A 19,004-nucleotide genomic window follows, 5' to 3' on the forward strand; every position below is an offset into this window, starting at 1 on the left:
CACAAAATCTGTACCTCTGAACCCTGATGTTGGTGTCTTTAATAACACTGCACATTTAAAGTAATGTTTACCTGTTCTCTATCAGTGCCATCAAATCCACTCTCACCATGTTCACCCTTTAGCAATATGGAAAAAAAGACAGTTAGCATTAGTCCACTTGTCTCTTTGAGCAAAGAAAGAAGTGTTCACCCTGCATTTGGAAACTTGAATAAGATCTTGTGGTTTTAATGGTTAGCAAGAATAATTAAGAATAAGAACAATAAATTTTAATTACTAATTCATGTTTTTAATGAATTAACAATGTCTAAAACAACTGTTAAGGACACTTAATAAGAAAAACAGCTATTTAAATAATATATTTCCATCAGGATTTAAATTCTGCTTCTCCTTCTTTTAGCTTTCAAATCTTTTCCCAGCTGCAGCACCTTCAAAATCCAAATATATTCCAAAATAAACTACTAGTATTTGTTCTATCATGCTGATAACCTTGTAATTCTGATTTCAACCATCATATGTGTTTGTACTGTGCTTTTTTGCTTTTTTACATAGTTTTATAACATGAACAGTGGATTGAAAAAACAGAGAGAACAACCATGATTAAAAAATAATTACAGAAGACTGATCTTAGACTTCAGGATTTTTAAAGAAACTTCATAACTCTTTCACCAAGAGTACCTAAATACCAGTGCTACATAAATATCAGTCATCTTCCCCTACAAATTCACATTGTTTTTCTCTTCCCTTTACCTGCAAAATTGATACACCACATTGCAAACATTTATGGAAGTAATTTTCCTACAAAACACCCATCCTAGACTTAAGGAGTTTGCAATGTTAACTTGTGTGAGGCATCTGAATAAAGTTATAGCTCTGAGACTCTTATTTCATGTATGTGTGCTCAACAATATTTCAGACTCAGCCAAATAACACGCAACTTTTAGAGGATATTTTGAAACTTCTTCCATTTTTCTTTACTAGGATAAAAATGAAGGAATTAACTGTGGTGGTTTAATTTGTAGTAAGAAACTCATTTAGCAGAGACAACTAACCAGAAAGCTGAAATGATATTCAACAAACACTGAAAGTGGCACAAGAACAAGTTTCACCATCAGCAGTCTCACTCTGATAGAGACCACAGATATAATTGCTTTGTAGGTTTTGATGCTAAATTGACTTTGCAAAACCACCTAGTTAAAATTCCTCAGCGAGAACTTCTTTCATGTAAACCAGTTCTGTATCTACTACAAGCAAAAACAGCTGGCTGTAAATTTTGATTAGGTTATTACGTCACAAACAAGAATTTCTTGAATAAGCATTCCAGCAAAACTTTGAGCACTAAGTAATCATGACTTTTATTGAAGTGCTATTTTTTGCATTAGTCATTTCCTACCCCAAAAAACCTGCACCAAACTTCATACTATTAAACATTTAGTATTTCTTTTTATTCAAATAGCTACAATAAAATGTGTTGCAGACTTCAATAACTTCAATAAACTGCTTCAACCTTACTAAGTTGGCACAACTGAATCACATTTTTTTTGTGCTGAAAGTTTCATTTTTTTATTTAAAATAAAATCTGTGAATATAATGACACAACATAATGAAGATATTCACATAGTCACTGGATTTCAGTAGGGTTTGTGCAACTGGTAAGACCTACTGCATTATTTAACTTTGACAATCAAAATCACCAGCAAATACTCTCCCTCTTCTATATCCAGATATTTTGGATATTTGAAGGAGGATAGATTACTTCAGAGAACAGAGCAGAAAATGTAAAAGGAAAGAGAAACACATGAAAAGATTAAAAAGTTAGTACAGAGTAGTACTTTAAATACAGCTGAGGTTTCAGAAACACCCTCTGAACTTTCTCCCAGCTGCCCAGTTATGGAGGCAAACATCTTCTGAATCTCTGAGGCTCACAAGTTGTTTTTAGAAGTGGTTTTGTATCAATGCATTCAATATGAGTAATTTCATTTTAATCGCTGTGGCTTGGAAACGATTACCATTACAGATCACTGTCTTCCAGGCTTCATTTTTAATTATCAAATTAGTAATCGTATCTCCTTCATGAGCAGGTATGTTTGAAAGCTTAAACAAGCAGACTTCAAATATTAGCAGATGAGATGACAAACACAGCTTGAAGAGAAGTTTGGATATTGAAAACATGTCAAGAATGATATAGTGAAAATGCCGTCCAAACCCCCAATAAACATTAGTTACATCCTATTTTTCCCTCTGCTCCTCTTCACAATTAGAATGAGATTCAGCTGACCAGAATTACCACCTTAATAGATTATCAAATTAGTCAGTAAATAAATCAACCCTGACTGCAACCATATAAAAATACAATTATGACTGCTGATTTTGATTAATGTGATAGGTATCTTAAATCCATCCTTATAGAACCATAGCAAAAGTACATTAAATGCTGTGAAGTTTTTACACTGTTTTCCTTCCTTATTGATAATTTCACTTTACAGGGTAAGATGAAGCAGAACTCTGCTCTCGAAGAAAATTGATCACACATGAAAACACATACCTGACTTCCTCTATAACCTCTGGCCCCCTGAAATTGAAAATAAATATAGATGAAATTTGGTAAAAGTGTTTTTATTGAGCTTGAAAAGCAGAGCTCAGCTTGCTGTGCAGAGGTATGCTGAGCTCAGTATTGGTAGTCCCTACTGTCAAACCTCGTACTGCCACATATGGGATTTCCTCCTTTCCTCTGGGAAGACAGTACAGGCTTAATTTTCATTTGCACTCCATAAAGCTTTTTTAACTTTAATGAAGGCCAGTCTGGAATTGGTGGTGAAAAAGTCATCATCAAGTTATTAAGTCAGAAAAATCCTGAGCCACTCAACCATGCTTGAGTTACACAAAATACCTCTCAAAACAGGACAGCAAACACTGTCTGCCTTTCCTGCTGCTGGATCTTGACATTCATCCATGCTTGAGGAAGACACTGCAGGGATTTGTTCCCAGTACAGAAAACAGATTTGTGGGAAACAAAATAAGGAAATGTTTCAAGGTTACTTGCCTTATGGCCTCTGACACCTGGACATCCCCTGTCTCCTTGAGTCCCACTGAAACCAGCTGGGCCTCTCTCGCCCTAAGAAGCAAAATAAAATGTTCAATCTCATCCATACAATGATGATTACCCATTAATTCATCACATGAGACTAAAGCAAGACAGAACTATATCACCATTCACTGCACTAAGGACACAAATGCAAGTCACCGGGAAATTTTCATACGGGCCATAAGAGAACATCAATTCCTAATTTGAGTTGCACCTGGTTCTTTGCTCTCATTATCATGCCATGTTTACAGTGCATTACCAGTCTCCAACTGCAATGTCTGTACTTGAAAGGGGGTTAGTTCTTTTAACTGAACAACTAACCCACTTTTGGTGCATTGCTTTTTTAACTGAGTAACTATCTATGGTGAGGTGCAGAGGCACAGAGAAACAGATCTGTGTGTTTACCTGTTCCTTTAACACATTTTGGGTTAACATTGATAGGTACTCAGTGAATAAGTGGAGACGGGTTCAGGCACCAACAACATCATAGCAGGAAGATAAATATTTACTTACAATCCCACCTTCCTCACCCGGATGGCCAGGAGATCCTCTGTAACCAGTACTTCCCTAAAAATGACAATTTAAAAGAAAAGTAACACTGTTATCCAAGCACACTGGGTTCATGTCTATCAGATTATTTTGCACATAGAGATGGAAAACATTTCCTGAAAATTAGGTCTGGTTATGCTGAGGAGGGCAGGCTCCCTGCATTTACAGACACTCTGTACAGTCCCATGTGTTTGATATGGCTGTGAAAAAATCCCAAATATAATCCCAAGAAAAAGCAATGGTTATTATAAAATTTCAGTTTGTGATTTCAGGAAACTCTCTGATAAAAAAGCTCATTGGGATAATTGGTCAAATCAAACATCTTTCCAGTGATTTGGAAAAGGAAGCATTACACAGCAATGAAATTCCAGGGTCAAATGAAAAATATAAGGAGTTGGAAACTTGTTAGGGTGAAATTATTGTAATGCCTTGCAAACACATAGGAATGTGTCAACTTTGTATTGGAAGTAATGCAAATATCATACCCTTAGGGCAAAAACTTGCGCAGACAGAAACTGGAACAAAGGGAATTTCTAGTCACAAAATAACCATGTTTACATTCTGAACACTGTCTAAGCACCTTAATCTAGCCTTTTAGTAAAAGAGAAAGGTGTAAGAAAATCAACAAGAGTAATGGAAGAAATCAGTAAATTGGTTTACGAAGAAGTATTAGGAGACTATACTTCTGTTAAAGGATAACCAAAACTTCATTTAACTGCAACCACTGAAGAGTGTGAACTGCAGATATCATTTATCGCACATGGTACTGGAATAAGTAGAAACGATGCAATGAATAGTACTCAAATGGAGAGTACATATATTAAAAACCTTAACAATTAATTCTCCAAATATGCTGTAGAGGTAGTGATATCTGTAATATTCAAAATGGCTTAAAACAAACAATTTAAAATCTTAAAAGAAGTAATCCTTTTGGATCAAAACAGACTTAAAGAAGAGGATATTTGGAATAACCAGTCACAAAAGGATAAGGCACATACCTAGTGGAGAAGGATTATTTTCTCGTCTCAGCTTGTTAGTTGGAAATTTCTCATTCCAAATAGATAATAAGCTTCTTAATTAATCAGACTTAATTTTTTAAATCCCTGTCCATTTTGTCCTGAATTGGTGCAAGAGAGTGCTTCATGATTTTTATATGTACAAATCATTTCAATTACAAAGATATTTTTGCATAGGAGCATGCAGCAGAGCAAGGATTATATTCAATGTTTCTCCCTCATCTGTCAGAACATTAAATATCATTAGGACATGAATGCATGCTCTGAAATACTACAGAAACCAGAAACACTTTGAAAAATAAAGCAGTTCTTATTTAATGTCTATCTTAGACCTCCTACCTTCCTTCCAGGATTTCCCCGGACACCATGATCACCATTTTCTCCAAGACACTTACAAATAACCTTACAGCATTTTCTTTCAGCAACAGTATCCTGAAAAATTACAAGAAACATTTCATTTACATATATTAATCATAAAATAAAGACTGATTTTCCACCCTCTTTTGTTTGTATCATAGAAAGACTTACAAGGTTTCTCAGCAAGATGTTTGCAATATCTGCAAACCCAACACTCAGAGGTTCGTTGTATCCAAACCCTCTGCCAAACTCTATTTCCCAAAATTCAGTCAAGTTCTGTGTATTGTCCAGGCCAACTAATAGAAGTGCATCAAGACCTTCAATGTAAGCACAGACTTAAATTAGTGAATTTAACCACTATTAAAAACATACTATATAGCCAACAATATAAACTTGAATAACAGCAATTCCCTACATTGCATGGCTTCAACAAAGAATGTTAAAAGAAATCAAGCTATTGAGAAAAATCTGTAAGAGAAAAATCCAGACCAGTAATTTCCCAATTGACTTCTCTCCCCAGCTGTCAGACCAGACTGCTACTTAGTGCCCAAACACAAGTTCAAACCTGCTTTTTCCAAGAGAAGTCAGAGTTGTATCTAACCTCTGGTGCTGTACTCAACACTGAGAGGAGTCCATTCTGAATTGCTCCAGCTGTTGGAGCTAGACTCCAGAAACTAGAATCTCTTCACCCCTGGGCATGTCTCTGGCATCATCTGCCATAGAGTGACAAGTCATCATGTACACTGCTTCCCATGGAGAAGCAAATACTCTCCCAGGGACTCCTGGGCAATGCCACATGAGCATGGAGAGGCAGTGTTACATGGAAAAGTTGCAATGGGGGAGCTGTACATCAGGCCTGTGGTAGTAGGAGGCTGGAGCATCAATGTGGTGCTGTAATACCTTTGAAGTGAAGTGAGTCTGCTGCTTTCTTCAGGCCTTCCAGTGAATCATCCAGCCCATCTGAAAATACTAACAGGACCTGTCAGGAAAGGGAGTAATGTCAAGTCAATTGCAAAGGAACTGAAAGTTCAGTCTTTGTAAGAGTTAGAGTTCACATTGAGAAATGGCTATGAGATGGTCAAATTGCACTACACTGTGGTAGGTCTGGAATGTGTGCTGGAAAATGGTAATAAGGAACAATGAGAACAGAACACAAAAGCCTCTCTTCCCTGATAGCACTTCCATTTGAGGGATTCTTCTTGCTGAATATAGCATGGCTATTATATTATATCTGTCATCTTAGCATGCAAGGTAGGAGACAAATTCTTTTTTAACTTACCCACTGAAAAACTTCCTCTGATGTCTGAAGAGTTCTCTTATATGTGAAGGTGGAGAATTCAGAGCAAAAAAAAAATTCCCATTTCTCCAAGAGCAGCTCCTGTTGGCTGTCAACTGAGCCACACCAGGAAGCACATCCTCTCTGGGTCTAATCCTACCCCTATGCAAATATTTATGTCTTTTTGCCCTTTCCACATAAGCAAGTCACCACCCTGCTGTTCTCTGCCCTATGTTCCCTTCTTAAGACATCAGGTTCAGCTCACCTCAGGATGCTCATAATTTGTATTGGCTACATTTCCATCTTTTCAGGCAAAGATAGCCAAAGAGCTATAGTTAAATCTCTTCCAGGATGGAGAAAAGCACAATTTCTTATGGTTCCCCCTCAAGCTACCAGTCTCTTCCCATTTTTCTCCTCAAATTCCCTCTTCAACACAACAGATCAGGTTCCACTCACTGAGTGCATCAGTTTGCCCAGAAAGAAGCTGCACAAGTAAATTGTGTCCTATCCCCAATGGTGATGACTTAAAATCCTCCTAAACTCTCTCACAACAAGTGGACAAGCACAGCTAGAGCTTCTTCCCTCCCACCCTTCATATTTTACACTCCCTATGCAAGACACAGCTTTGACCAATGCAAACTCCATTACTTCTGTTAAGGTAAATTTTTCTACAGGTGACAAAAGCAAATGAAGTGACTGCCACACCGATTTAATCTAGAGATAACTGGTAAGTTACCAAGCATACAATATGGAGGAACAGGTACAAATTCCACGCTTGCTCAAGCACTGTGTGATACAGTGTAGAGTTGGACCATGGATGGGTAAACTCATCACAGATTGTTGAAGACAACACTGTAGGCCTGGGTTTGGTTGTTTCTATGGTCTTTCCATTTTAAAAACATGAGGAACAGGAAATGTTGGCTGTCACTATGGGCATTAAATATAAAGATACGTAAATTTATCTTAATATGTTTACAAAGCATTTGTTTATATCAAGATCTTGTTGGAACTCCATCCTTTGTTGAAAATGATGGAATTAGGTCCAACTTTTTTGTTCCTAAGCAAACAAATTACAAAGAAAAGAAGAAATTCAAGCAACAGAGAATCATGGGCCCTGATGAGTTTTATAACTAATAATTTTTACAGAACAAGCATGTTATTGCTCAGGATCCTAGGACAATTAAATTGTGATTTCATTCTAAATTGTGCATTCTAAAGTCTTGTACTTTCAATTTGTACATAAAGAGTGTCAGAGAAGAATATTAATCCACTGGTGAAGTGCTGAGACATGCAGCATATTTATTTATAATAATAATACCTAAGCAGAAAGAAGCTTTGCTTGACTCTGATCTCCACAACTGGCAGGAAAAAAGCACTGCTTTTACTTTTACATCAGAAAAGTTCTTTGAGACTCAGAACAAGCAAAACCTTACGTGGTCATATTCCCTCTTCAGACATTTTAAGAAATCTTTGGAAAATCCATTAAATATGCACCAGATGACAACTTAAATTTGTATGTCACACACTCTTATGCAAATGCTGTAAAAATGGAATGCCAACTTTCATCTGAAAGCAGAGAAATTTGTAATATGGCTTCCTCACTCCATGTCAGATTAAAATTCATGTTTTATAAAAGTGAAAAAGAAGGTTTGAGGAGGAAAACCCTTATGTATTTGGCAAGAACTAACCAGTCCTTCTTTGGTAGGAAGGTCTTCCTTGCATAGAGACCTTACTAAGTGCTAATATTCAAGCAGCTACTACAGGACATGCTCAGTGCTTTACAGAGTCAGTGCCTTATCAAGAATAAATTGTCAAGGCATTGACCCTGAAACACTCCAATGAGATCTGAATTTCTTGAACCCAAGGTGAAAGAATCCCCATGCATTTCAGAAGAGATTAGATGAAGGCTTATCCTTCTCCCTTTACCTCACTTCAAGATGGATGAATTAACTGTATCATCTAGGCAGATTTTCCTGATCTTTAGATATCCGTAAGCAGAACCCAGCTTTGTTATTTGAAATTATTTGACAAGTTAATGACATGAATAAACTTCTGTAAACAAATTTCCCAGATAACCTTTTTCTGTGACTTCTGCTTCAAGCTGTCGCTATTCCAGACACAGATAGAGTCAGGAATAAGAAACTAGGGTTTTTTAGGAATAAGAGTTTCTAAAAGAAAACCACTTTCCACTGCCCAAAGTACAATCATTCCATGGTAGATAGAAGAAGATTGTCTGTATGAATACTCATCATCACATATATTAAGCCAAATGTTCTGGGTACCATCTCACTACAGGAGTGCCTAGGGAATTCGAACTGATATATCAGGTTATATCAGGTCAATGAAAAAAACAGGAGGTTCTATATAAACTTAAGAAAGCATGAGGGTGACTGAGTACTGATACAGATTGCCTGGAGATGTTGAAGAGTCTCCATTCTTGGAGATACACAAAAGTCACCAGGACATGGGCCTGGACAGGTTCTAGTTGATCCTCCTTAAGCACAGGGATTGAGGAAGGTGACTTCCAGGGATTCCTTCTAATCTCTACCATTCTGTGATTCTGCATAGTAGTGTCATCTAGTCCGCACTACTTTTTTGTCTTCCCAGAGTACTCAGCATCAGACTCTATAAATATCAAAATGCCTAATTATTCCAAGATATATGTTCATACCATTAAGTTACCTTAACTTTAGCAGAGGTCACATTAAAGAAGTTCTCCTCAAGTGCCTGCAAAAACTCTGCATTCATGTAGGTGTCCACAGTGGTCTGTGCATCTAAGAACTTCTGGATGATCTCTTCATTATAGCCTTCAAAACCAGAGTCAAAGATTAATTGTTTGTTCTGTGCCAATACTTGGAACTTGAACCCAATGTCGACTGCAGCACTACAGCTAGTATTTGGCAGTGATTTCATCTGGAGTAAAAGTCTGGGGAGGAATGCTTGCAATCTCTGTCTCAGAAGCATTGTGGGTGCTGGCTGCATACTCCTTGAAATATCAATTGCTATAGAAAGATCTATGTTGCATTCTGAAAAAAAATAGAGGAAACAGGGAACTATAAACATACATTCTTTGTGATCTTGTTTTCTGTCAGAATCATGGAACAAAATTCAACATGGTAGATTTAAAGCCAGAAGTAGGAATCAGTGAGATAGGTTTTCCATAAATATCAAAACACCATCAGCCCAGGTTTCAGTGTGCCCATGTGAATTTGCAAATACTAAGAACTAAATTACTCAACACCTGCACATACCCAAACCACAAAACCTGTCTGGCCCCCAATTGCCCAGTGTCCTCAAAGGGCCTAATCTTGAAAATGTCTCCATGAGCTTTGCTACCAGCTGAGAATATACAACACAAATTCCAGTTGTGAAGGGAACCTTTATGACTATGGTTTATCACTTTGTCACAAGACCAGGTGATACATGCAAATGTAGAACAATAGGCCAAAGAAACAAACATGGGAGAGAGAGAGGCAGCATTGCCTACATGAAATTCATAACCATTGTGAAAAACAGCTGCTGTAAGGTGATGGCTACCTCAGTTGTGGAATTGCTCACACTGCTCCTTATAATAACAACTAATAGTGTGATGTGGTTAATTCCTCCCCCTGTCCCAATCATAGTGCCCTCATTAAAACCACAGGTTTTGCCCTCAGGTAAACTACATAGGGTTTTTTTTCTCTACCTTGATTATTCATTTCTCATGTTGAATTTTATTCTGTGATCCTAGATGCATTATTATTCATTGTTGTACCTCTGCAAAGAAGTCAGAGGCATGCAATTCTAGCTATAAAACAGCACTCTACCTAATTTTATTCTCTTTTCACTCATTGACTTTGAAACACTTAACAATCACAAGATTGCTTTTTGTGTTTGCTAGTTTGGGCTTGTTCCTATTATTCCACAAAAGTTTTCTGAGTTTTCCCTCTCTTATGAAAGAGATAAAATGTGTTCAGTTCTTTAACCAAATACTTCTAGAAATAATTTCATCTCAGAGGGACTACCACTATGTTTCAATATTTTCACTGGTGGTACAAACCGCCCCCTAGAGGGTATGATCTGCCAGAAAGCAGTGTGAAAATCTTTAAATGTAAAAGGTGACATTGAACGAGATTTTAGGGCTAAAAAATTCTGGCATTAAGACTTCAGAGCAACATCAAAAATCTATGCCTCTTTTTAGCTCACAACAAAACAGGTAAATATATCTATGCATGCATGCATGTCTACACACTCAGGTGAACACAAAATCTAAAGGATATTCCTTCCAGTATGTGTTCTTGTACAGCACACCGAGTATGTGTTCGCAATAAGGTTCTTCTAAGACATGGATCTTTTTAGTCACATAGTTTGGGGGCAGTATGAAGGGTAAGCATGAACTCATGGCGATTAGTCATCCACAATGTTCATCTCTCAAAACATTCTCTGTCAAGTCCTCAGTGTACCAGCATTAATAACAAAACAGCAGTAAATAGTTCACTTTTTGTGCTACTGTGTTGTGCATGAGAATGTGTAAAACATCTACTGGTAGGTATTCTATATCTTGTTGATAATCTCTATTTATTTGCAGGAGTAAACACCTCTGTGTTGCCAAATTCTTTCTCACCACCTGTTCTCCTACAAACATCCACATTGTTGAACTGCCCTGTCCTACTGCTGCAAAGGTATCTTTTTTCTCATGTCAACATGCTGTCCCTGAAATGTAATTCTTTAAATTGAAAAATCTGTCAGTTTAAGAGAAGGTGACTGGAGAAAACAGAACTAATAGATTTATTACAGGAAAGAAGGTCAATGAATACATTAAAATAGATGACAGGACAAGATAAAACAGGCTTCACAGAAAGTCGATCTTCATTTTATGAGACAAATTTATGCAGATCTTAGCAATAAATATATGCATCAATGAGATGAAACTCAATACACTTTCCTTAACTTCTGTCTCTTTAAACAAGTGTGCCTGTATGTATATTAAGTTACTGCTGCATCTCCCATTAAATGTCCCTGTTCCCTGCCATGAAACACCAGGCGGTGCTACTGCATCAGCCACAGTCACGCTGCTCCGTGGCAGCACATTCCACTTCCACAGCAGTCCTCCCTCTCTGCTTGCAGGAGCCAGGGAATGCTTTTTCATCTGGGAGTCTGCTCAGCTCTTGATGAGAAAAAGAGTAGGTGGGAGTGCGAAGTTCATACTGAATCAGGCCCAGCTGTTCTCTCTGCAAACCACCTGAGCAGACATAATTCTCATGGAGTTGCTTCTGTCTTTAGGAAGAAAGGTGCAGCTCTTCATTTTGGCCCCCAACACCCTGTCAAACACCAGCTAGTTTTGGGGTGTTCAAGATCTCACTAGCCAAGGACACATGAGAGGCTCAGCTGTTGTGACAAAACGCCTTAGACAAGTAGTGTGTTTATCCCAGTGCTCCTTTCTCAGTAAGTTTCTGATCACAAAGGGAATGAAACCTTGAGAACTGGGCTGGATCAATTTTATGGCATAACAAGGAGAACAAAGAGCATACATCCAACACGTGTAAAATATCACCTCTACGTGAACACAACACACAGGATGATAAGGAGCTTTAAACAACAGTCACAGTCCCTATGAGGATGAGCAAAGAGAGAACTTCTCTTCTTGCCATACCCAATCAATGCCATGCACCTACGCCACAGCTGAAAGAGATCTGTTTTTGATTTGTCATGCACTCCATTTTTCTTTTTTGCAATTTAACAAACACATCTACAGTATTATCTATTACATAGCTGGCATGAATATGTAATGTTAAAGAGCAACTGTGTATGTTTTGTACTTCAGTCTTCCCAAATGATAAGGCGATTAGTAATGCAGCACCAAGGCAGAATAAACTCATACTCAAAACCAATATATGACATTTGATAAAAGTTGCTACATTATCTAAAGGCTTTACTGAACCTTTATTTTCTTTGGGGTTGGCAGTCTCTCAGGCTGTGTGGCATCTACTAAAAGATGTAGTCAAAAATACCACTTTCTGTTTCTTATCTAGGAAAAGCTTTTAGGAAGCACCTCAGAATTACCATGGATTTGCTGTTCACATCTTGCCAATACCTCCCACATATCCAAGGATGGATTTCCTCACACCCTCTCTGCACAGTGCCTCTATGAGACTTCAGTGTTGTTGACAGACAGTGGCTGCTGACAGTCCCATTGAAGCGGTATGGTCAGCTGGAGATGGCAAAATTATGTTCCTAGGAGGTTCTTCTAAAAATATCACTGAATTGTCTGTTTCCCTCTTTTTATAAAGATACCTGCTGAGGTTATCTGCTCTGGCTTCTTTCAGACACTGAGGAACTAGGAATATAAAGGCTTAATGTGAAGCAGTCTTACTTCAGAAGCTATTTACCATAGCAAGGAGTGTAGTGGCTCTTGACTGAAGCAAAGTATAAGCTGTGAGTTGCAAACATGGGCAGTATTCTTTGGTAAAACAATTGCACTGCTTTGCAGCTAGCTCAGGTACTTTTATTGGGGACTTTATGCAGAAAGCTGTGTGGATATTTCTCATTATACACCCAAAAAAAGGTTCGTTCCTTACCCCAAACAGGGAGATGTTTGCATTAACAGACCTGATTGACATTATTTTTGATGATTTTCAATGCATCAAGATTTTCCACTGTGAAATCTCTCTGCATCATCAGTTATTAAAAACTGCTCTCAAGGGGAGTTTTATCGATCCTATGTCAGCTTCAAAGACATAGATCCCATTGCTCCTCAAAGCCGTTGCTGCATCCTTTACCCTGTCAGCAGGGTACTCACTGAAAAAAGGCTCTGGACAAGCCTCTTTTGGCTACCTGCACCTGCTAAGAAGTGATTCCCTAGCACTGGAGGCTCTGCTCTGTTTTGGTGCCTCCTTCTTTGTAATGTAATTTTTGTATCTTCTATAAGGAAACATTCTTGTCATAAAAAGTGTTCAACAAGAATTCAGTGTATGTCACATTGCTGTGCTGACTCACAGGATCCATCTGCCAGGAAAACAATGTCTGTCATGGAAGCTTTCTCACGGACTGAAGAAATACGTTGTAACTTTCCTCTTTCCCTAAGGGTTGTGGAATCTCACAGAAAAGTAATTTTGAGTCTGAATTGCTTTTCAGAATCCAAGATCTATTGGCCTGTTGCAGAAAAGCCCTTCTATCTATCCTGCTAAATTGCCATCACCCACTAGTTTCTTTTTTTCCACTGTATATCATATGGAGGATCAGAAGATATGTTGTTCTGCAACACCATTTGTAGGAAAAGGAGAGGTGCTGAAATCCACAACACAATTTTCATTCACAGTCTGCTCAGAATGTATCTGTAGTAAATGCGTATTAAACACTTCTGTATGTGAAACACAACCATTGGAATGTGTTGGCCTGCTCTCAACAGAGCAAAGGAAAAGTTAGACATGCACTTTGAGCTCCATTCTGCATGCATGCATCACTACATTACTAATATTTATTTTCTGAGGGGCAAAATTTAGTTCACACCAATTTAAGGAGTACTAAGCACATTTCTCTGAAATAGGTATTAAACTCATGGTTTTCCTCAAATTCCAGAAGCATATAACACTAGCAGAGCATGGATGGAACAGTTTTTATTCCCTCAAATCAACTGTCATGCATAAAATATCCTGCAACTGGGCAGAACACTTTTCAAACAGATCTTCCAGAAGACCTGACTACTGCAGAACTGCTAAATATTGTGACTTACCTTGCTTTTGGCAGTCTTGCAATTGTAAGAGCTTTACATTGCTTTTGCAAATATTAAACCTCAGCATGTGTGAACAAACTCAAAATTTAATGAGCTGTTGCTTAAAATTTTGCAATCCTTAAGGAAAACCCTCTTATTGTAGTTATAAGTTTCATAAAAGCATACCACATTATCCCTAATTATAATTCATTGTTAGAAAAAAATTTCATTAATTCTTCATCTCTTTCTGACATTGGGTATAAATGTAAAAAAACCAGTTTTTCTATCAACTTGAGGAGTAATTTCTTTAGTATATTACCAGTCTCCTCTGATTCTGTAGAGAAGGTAAAAATGTAGAGAAGAAGAAGTGGTTTCCAGGCATCCATTCTGCAAACCTTCCTAAGGAAAAAAAAAAAAATAAAAAAGGAAAAAAAAAATCAAAGCTATAAGACATACAGAGCATAATTCCCTAAAAAAAGAGGCTTTTCATTGTGGAGTAACTGGGTAAATGGATTTTATTAACAACACGCAGGCTGTCTACCTGTATGCAATTTAAAGGAGCACTTTAAAATCATATTTTTCCCCTCAGTTTTTAACATACAGACTTTGAATGCAGAGCTGTGGGAGTTTGACACTGATGTATAGCATATGACCAGCAGAAACTGTTCAATGCTTTGCTCTCACAATCATGCTTTGTTCTGATTCACACAGCTATATTTACCATGATCTAAATGTCAACTAAAGGCAAGCTATTCACAGTGCAAGATTAATGGAAGTTATGCCTTTAAGATTCCCTTCTAGCCTTGAAATTTCCCAACCCCACATCAATTAAGGGAAAGCTTGGTGGTGTTATCTATATATGATACACATAGATAAGAACAAGCATTCATTTACAAACAAAATACACCAGTGGGACAGTAACAAAGACACTTGTCTTAGAAAAATGGAAATACAGTGCAAAATTTTCCCAGAAGCCAAAACTCAGTGCTGTGCACAATAGGAATGAAAATCTCTCAGAAAGTACAAAATTAATGCATGTTGAGCTTAAGCACACTAAACAAATGAGAACAAACCAGTTTTGAATAACTTTCTATTCTAGCACACAAGCACACTTGATTCTGCCTTTAAGACCTCATTACACTGCTTATTCTTTATCTTGGATCTGCAAAGACAACTTAGCAGAAAGGTTGCAGCTGGTCCAGTATTATAGCACAGGGTTCAGTCCAGGTTCTTAGGGTAACAGCATGTAATATTACCCTAGGTCTTGTAAATAACCAAAGGCAATGAACAGAATCATCTGATTGAATCTATATTGTAACCTCAGGCAAGAGCAAAACTTCATTTCCAAGTATCCCCACACCAAGCTGCACTGAAGCTCTTGAAGAGTTCTTTGGAACCTCTGGGGGAAAAAGCACCACATTTCCTGTATTTCAAGACATTCATCAGATACAGGCACTTTTCACTTTTATTACAATGGCAGTAACATAGAAATTCCAGCTGCAGCTGAGGTCCCTATGCAACCAAAGAGGTTCCAGGTATTATGTAGTCCTCAACAAGAACAGAAAGCAATGCTGGTCTTGGTGCATTGAGGAAATCTCTTTCATGTCTTTGCACATCACAATTTTCTGTAATAAGCATTACTAACACAAAGAAAACTGTTTTGCAACCATTTGCATGCTATCTTTACTATTAAATTTTGTCTTGGATTTAATTAATTTTTCTGCATATATTCCTGAGATTTAATGAATCTCTTAAGAGTTCCCCTTGATCACTTTGACAGACATTTAATCCTGTTATCTATTTTCACTACTACACCTAATTATATGAGCCTATTTTTAAGATGTTAATAAGGTAAAACTCTATACTGAGAGACAATTAAATATTTTAATGGCAGTCCCAAAAATAATAATGATTACTAATTTTCTTTACTTTATTACACAGTTTCTGCTTTGATAGCACTGTTATTATGCAAGAGCAGCATTAGTATCTTAAACTCTCTTGTTTGAATAAATTGCACATAGATCTGTAGATCCAGCTAGACATGTACACGTTCAAGGGCAGACAAGTAAATTGCTGCCAGTATTTCCATAGCCTCCAATTAATGTTTTGCTCTAGAAATTTCCTTGACTATGAGTATGTGAAAAACTCAAGAGCACCAAATAGCAGCAAGCTTCCAAGGTATACATGGCTGCTGACACTCAAATGAGTACAATACAGCTAGTATTTTAGCAAAGGGCTGGACTTTCCTCAATTTTATAAATATTCAGGTTTCATACCAAAATCTAGTTCTTACTGTTATAATATACAAAATAATCTGTAACTGTGTAGCTATGCAATTATTTCCATGCCTCCTAACACCTGCGGTCTCTGCTTCCTTTAGCTTCTTTCAGCCCCATGACTCAAGAATGTTCCCTAAGAATGTTCCCTGTTCTTTGGGTCAGATACCCTAGACCTGAAAAATCTCTCCCAGTCTTCCTAAACAATGAGTGCAGATAGGAACCTATTTACCACTTGCTTTGGTTTTCCCTTAATTAGTCCCTACTGACATCAGGCAGCTTCTTTAAATACACAGAAACACTGCAATTTAGAAACATGTGCAGACTAATTTTCCTACTTGTACTATTTATTTTGCCTTATCTTCACACACAAAATTCCAGTCATGCACTACAAGCTGCATAGATAGAGGTTCTTTAGGCCTTCTATGTGAATTCTTCATTATTTACTAATACAAAATGAGAAGCGATTTGATGGAAAATTCACATCATACAACTCATAGATACTATGGATCAAAGCCTAAATAAACTCACTTAGAAACATGCAGTGCTACAGAGCATTACACTAACAATATCTTAATTCTAAAATTTATTTGAATGTAAAATAGTATATACAAGACCTTAGCATAAGGTAAGTATGTATGCATATCTGTAGTCGCTCATATAAATATATATAAGCATAATTATGTAAGATGCTAAGGCAGAAATTCTCAAAACTCTAAGACATATTTCCACTTTAATTCTATTTTAGGAGACAAGAGTTGAAAATTATTGAAAGTTCTTAGAAAACACTATAAAATAATACATATTTTAAAGCTCATTTTACTACCAGTATTTTTACTTATTTGTTCCTAGAGATACACCAATATGCATATAAATCTCAAAGGAAGAAAAAGATCAACAGTACTCCTGAATCCTTTAAATGCTTCCCAAAGATTACTTGCCAATATATTTGGGGAATTTTTTTTTAACCAACTAATGTTCCAATCTTCTCTTCAGCTGCTTCAATGTTTTCAGCAGGTAAAAATGTAATTCTATAGATTTTTGCTGCCAGATCAAAATACACTCTCAAATGATAATATGCTTCTTAAGCACACTGTCAAAAGCATGGAGATCCTGAAACAACATCTCTTTTTCACCCATGATTTACAAGCATCTTGCATACAGGATCTGCCTGTACACCTGACTGGGGACATTTTTCCTCTTGGGTTGGTAAATACTAACAGAAGGAGCACAATCTTCCTTGTCCCAACTTAAAATCCCATCTCTACCAGTGCAAATAAATGTGATCATGTAGTTTTCTCCTACCTACTGAAGTACTCCAGTTAGATTACTTCAATTTCTTCATGCTGATTTCATTCCTTCTGAAGTCTTTGAAGGAAGATCAAGTCCTGGAGTACAGTGGAGAGAAAGCTTCAACTTACACGTCCCACTTAGTTATTCCTTTCCTCCACCATCCTCTTTTCTCTCACTAAAGCAAATTCAAAGCCTGGTTTTCAGGAATATCCTGGTTTCACCAGGTTTCACCAAACAGTAAAACGGGAGGAGTCCATCCCACCCACCCACCTTACCACTCTCCTCATATATCCACATATTGAACTTTAAACCCTGAGAAATCGTAATACCAGGAGAAACATAAATGTTGCTGTAAAAATAATGCAAAATACCTTCTAAGTGTCAGCTCTTCATGTAAAGGAAGAAATAATTTTTTAAGTTATCTCCTCTCTACAAGCACATATTTTTTCCTACAATAACATTATCTTCTTGCTAGCACTGAAATGTCTCAGGAAGAAAGTTGCTGCTTTACTCATTGCAGGTTTCCCAGAGAAAAAGGAGTTTTCTAATGATTCCAGGTATAATCACAGGGCCAGGCACTGATTCAAGCAAGGAGACCCAGGGTGACTTACCTGACTTAAGAAGTCAGTGAACAACATGAGGTATGTTTCAAGGGGTGGTTTTGTTCAGAAGGGCATGCAGACACAGCTGGAATGGATGTGGCCACCAGGACAGGAACACTCCCACAGACAGATGTAAGTACAGACAAGCACACAACCAGCCCATGAGGAGTCTACATCCAGTCTCACAAGGAAGAACTGACTGACACTAAAAATCAGTTTCATTTACTGTTAAAATCAGTGTCTGCCTGTCTGTGAGCAAATGGGACTTGCTGATCCAGTTTTAAAGAATGAAGACACATAATGATTTTCCATGTCAGTATTTGGTGCACCTTTTATAAGCTTATTGCTTATTTTTCCATTTCTGAGTAAAGTTTAGTAATTAGCACGTTATGACCCTGTAAGTAAACATTCCTTATCATTTATACTTCTATCTTCCTGATGGTTTAAACAGAACAAACTGCAATAAGTACACATTAACAAAACTTTATAAATTGACCCTGGTATCCTAGCAGCCTCAAACAGTTCCTAATCTACCATGAAATTAAAAATAAAATTACAGTTTCTTTCCTCAATCCAGAAGATCCCTCAAAAACTAATCTTCTGTCAGAGAGTCCATTTATGACATCTCCATAGCTAAAGTAACCATACCCTTTTAGTGTCCCCTGAAGACAAATGTGTTGAATGTACCGAGTACATATGTATATTCCCCTAGGATCAGGACAATTCCCTCAGAAGTCCCTGAGCATCTTCTAAAAAAGCTTTCTCTACTTTACACACCTTCCCTTAGCTCAGCATGAGCAACTTGCAATTCCCATAATGCATGATAGTGAGACACGCAGAGCTGTCCTTGCTGCCTGGCAGGT

The 19,004-nt window shown here is 37.4% G+C and overlaps 1 protein-coding gene across 3 annotated transcripts; it reads right to left on the reverse strand.

Moving 5' to 3' along the window:
- Nucleotides 1-23: 23 nt before the first annotated feature.
- On the reverse strand, nt 24-18,252 carry LOC134555978 (collagen alpha-4(VI) chain-like). Of its 3 annotated transcripts, XM_063408108.1 has the most exons (11): nt 18,151-18,252; nt 17,552-17,634; nt 14,290-14,369; nt 8,963-9,306; nt 5,905-5,983; nt 5,176-5,321; nt 4,987-5,079; nt 3,596-3,649; nt 3,041-3,112; nt 2,543-2,569; nt 24-116 (listed from the first exon to the last, which is right to left on the reverse strand). In XM_063408108.1, the coding sequence occupies exons 3-11, from the start codon at nt 14,354-14,356 to the stop codon at nt 39-41; spliced, it is 960 nt and encodes a 319-aa protein (XP_063264178.1). In that variant the 5' UTR covers nt 14,357-14,369; nt 17,552-17,634; nt 18,151-18,252; the 3' UTR covers nt 24-38. The 3 variants fall into 3 exon arrangements, with proteins under 3 accessions (XP_063264178.1, XP_063264187.1, XP_063264196.1); XM_063408117.1 differs by lacking the exon at nt 18,151-18,252 and having other exon boundaries at nt 17,552-17,718; XM_063408126.1 differs by lacking the exons at nt 17,552-17,634; nt 18,151-18,252 and having other exon boundaries at nt 14,290-15,433.
- Between the last annotated feature and the right edge of the window lie 752 nt (nt 18,253-19,004).

Source organism: Prinia subflava, chromosome 1 (assembly GCF_021018805.1).
Source record: "Prinia subflava isolate CZ2003 ecotype Zambia chromosome 1, Cam_Psub_1.2, whole genome shotgun sequence".
In the NCBI taxonomy this organism is placed as follows: Eukaryota; Metazoa; Chordata; class Aves; order Passeriformes; family Cisticolidae; genus Prinia; species Prinia subflava.

Coding starts and splice junctions, on each gene's coding strand:
- LOC134555978 (XM_063408108.1), bottom strand. CDS start 14,356: ATGGATGCCTGGAAACCACTTCTTCTTCTCTACATTTTTACCTTCTCT. Junction 5,080..5,175: donor ACATCTTGCTGAGAAACCTT/GTAAGTCTTTCT, acceptor GTAATTTTTCAG/GATACTGTTGCTGAAAGAAA. Junction 3,113..3,595: donor CGGGTGAGGAAGGTGGGATT/GTAAGTAAATAT, acceptor TTTGCTTCTTAG/GGCGAGAGAGGCCCAGCTGG.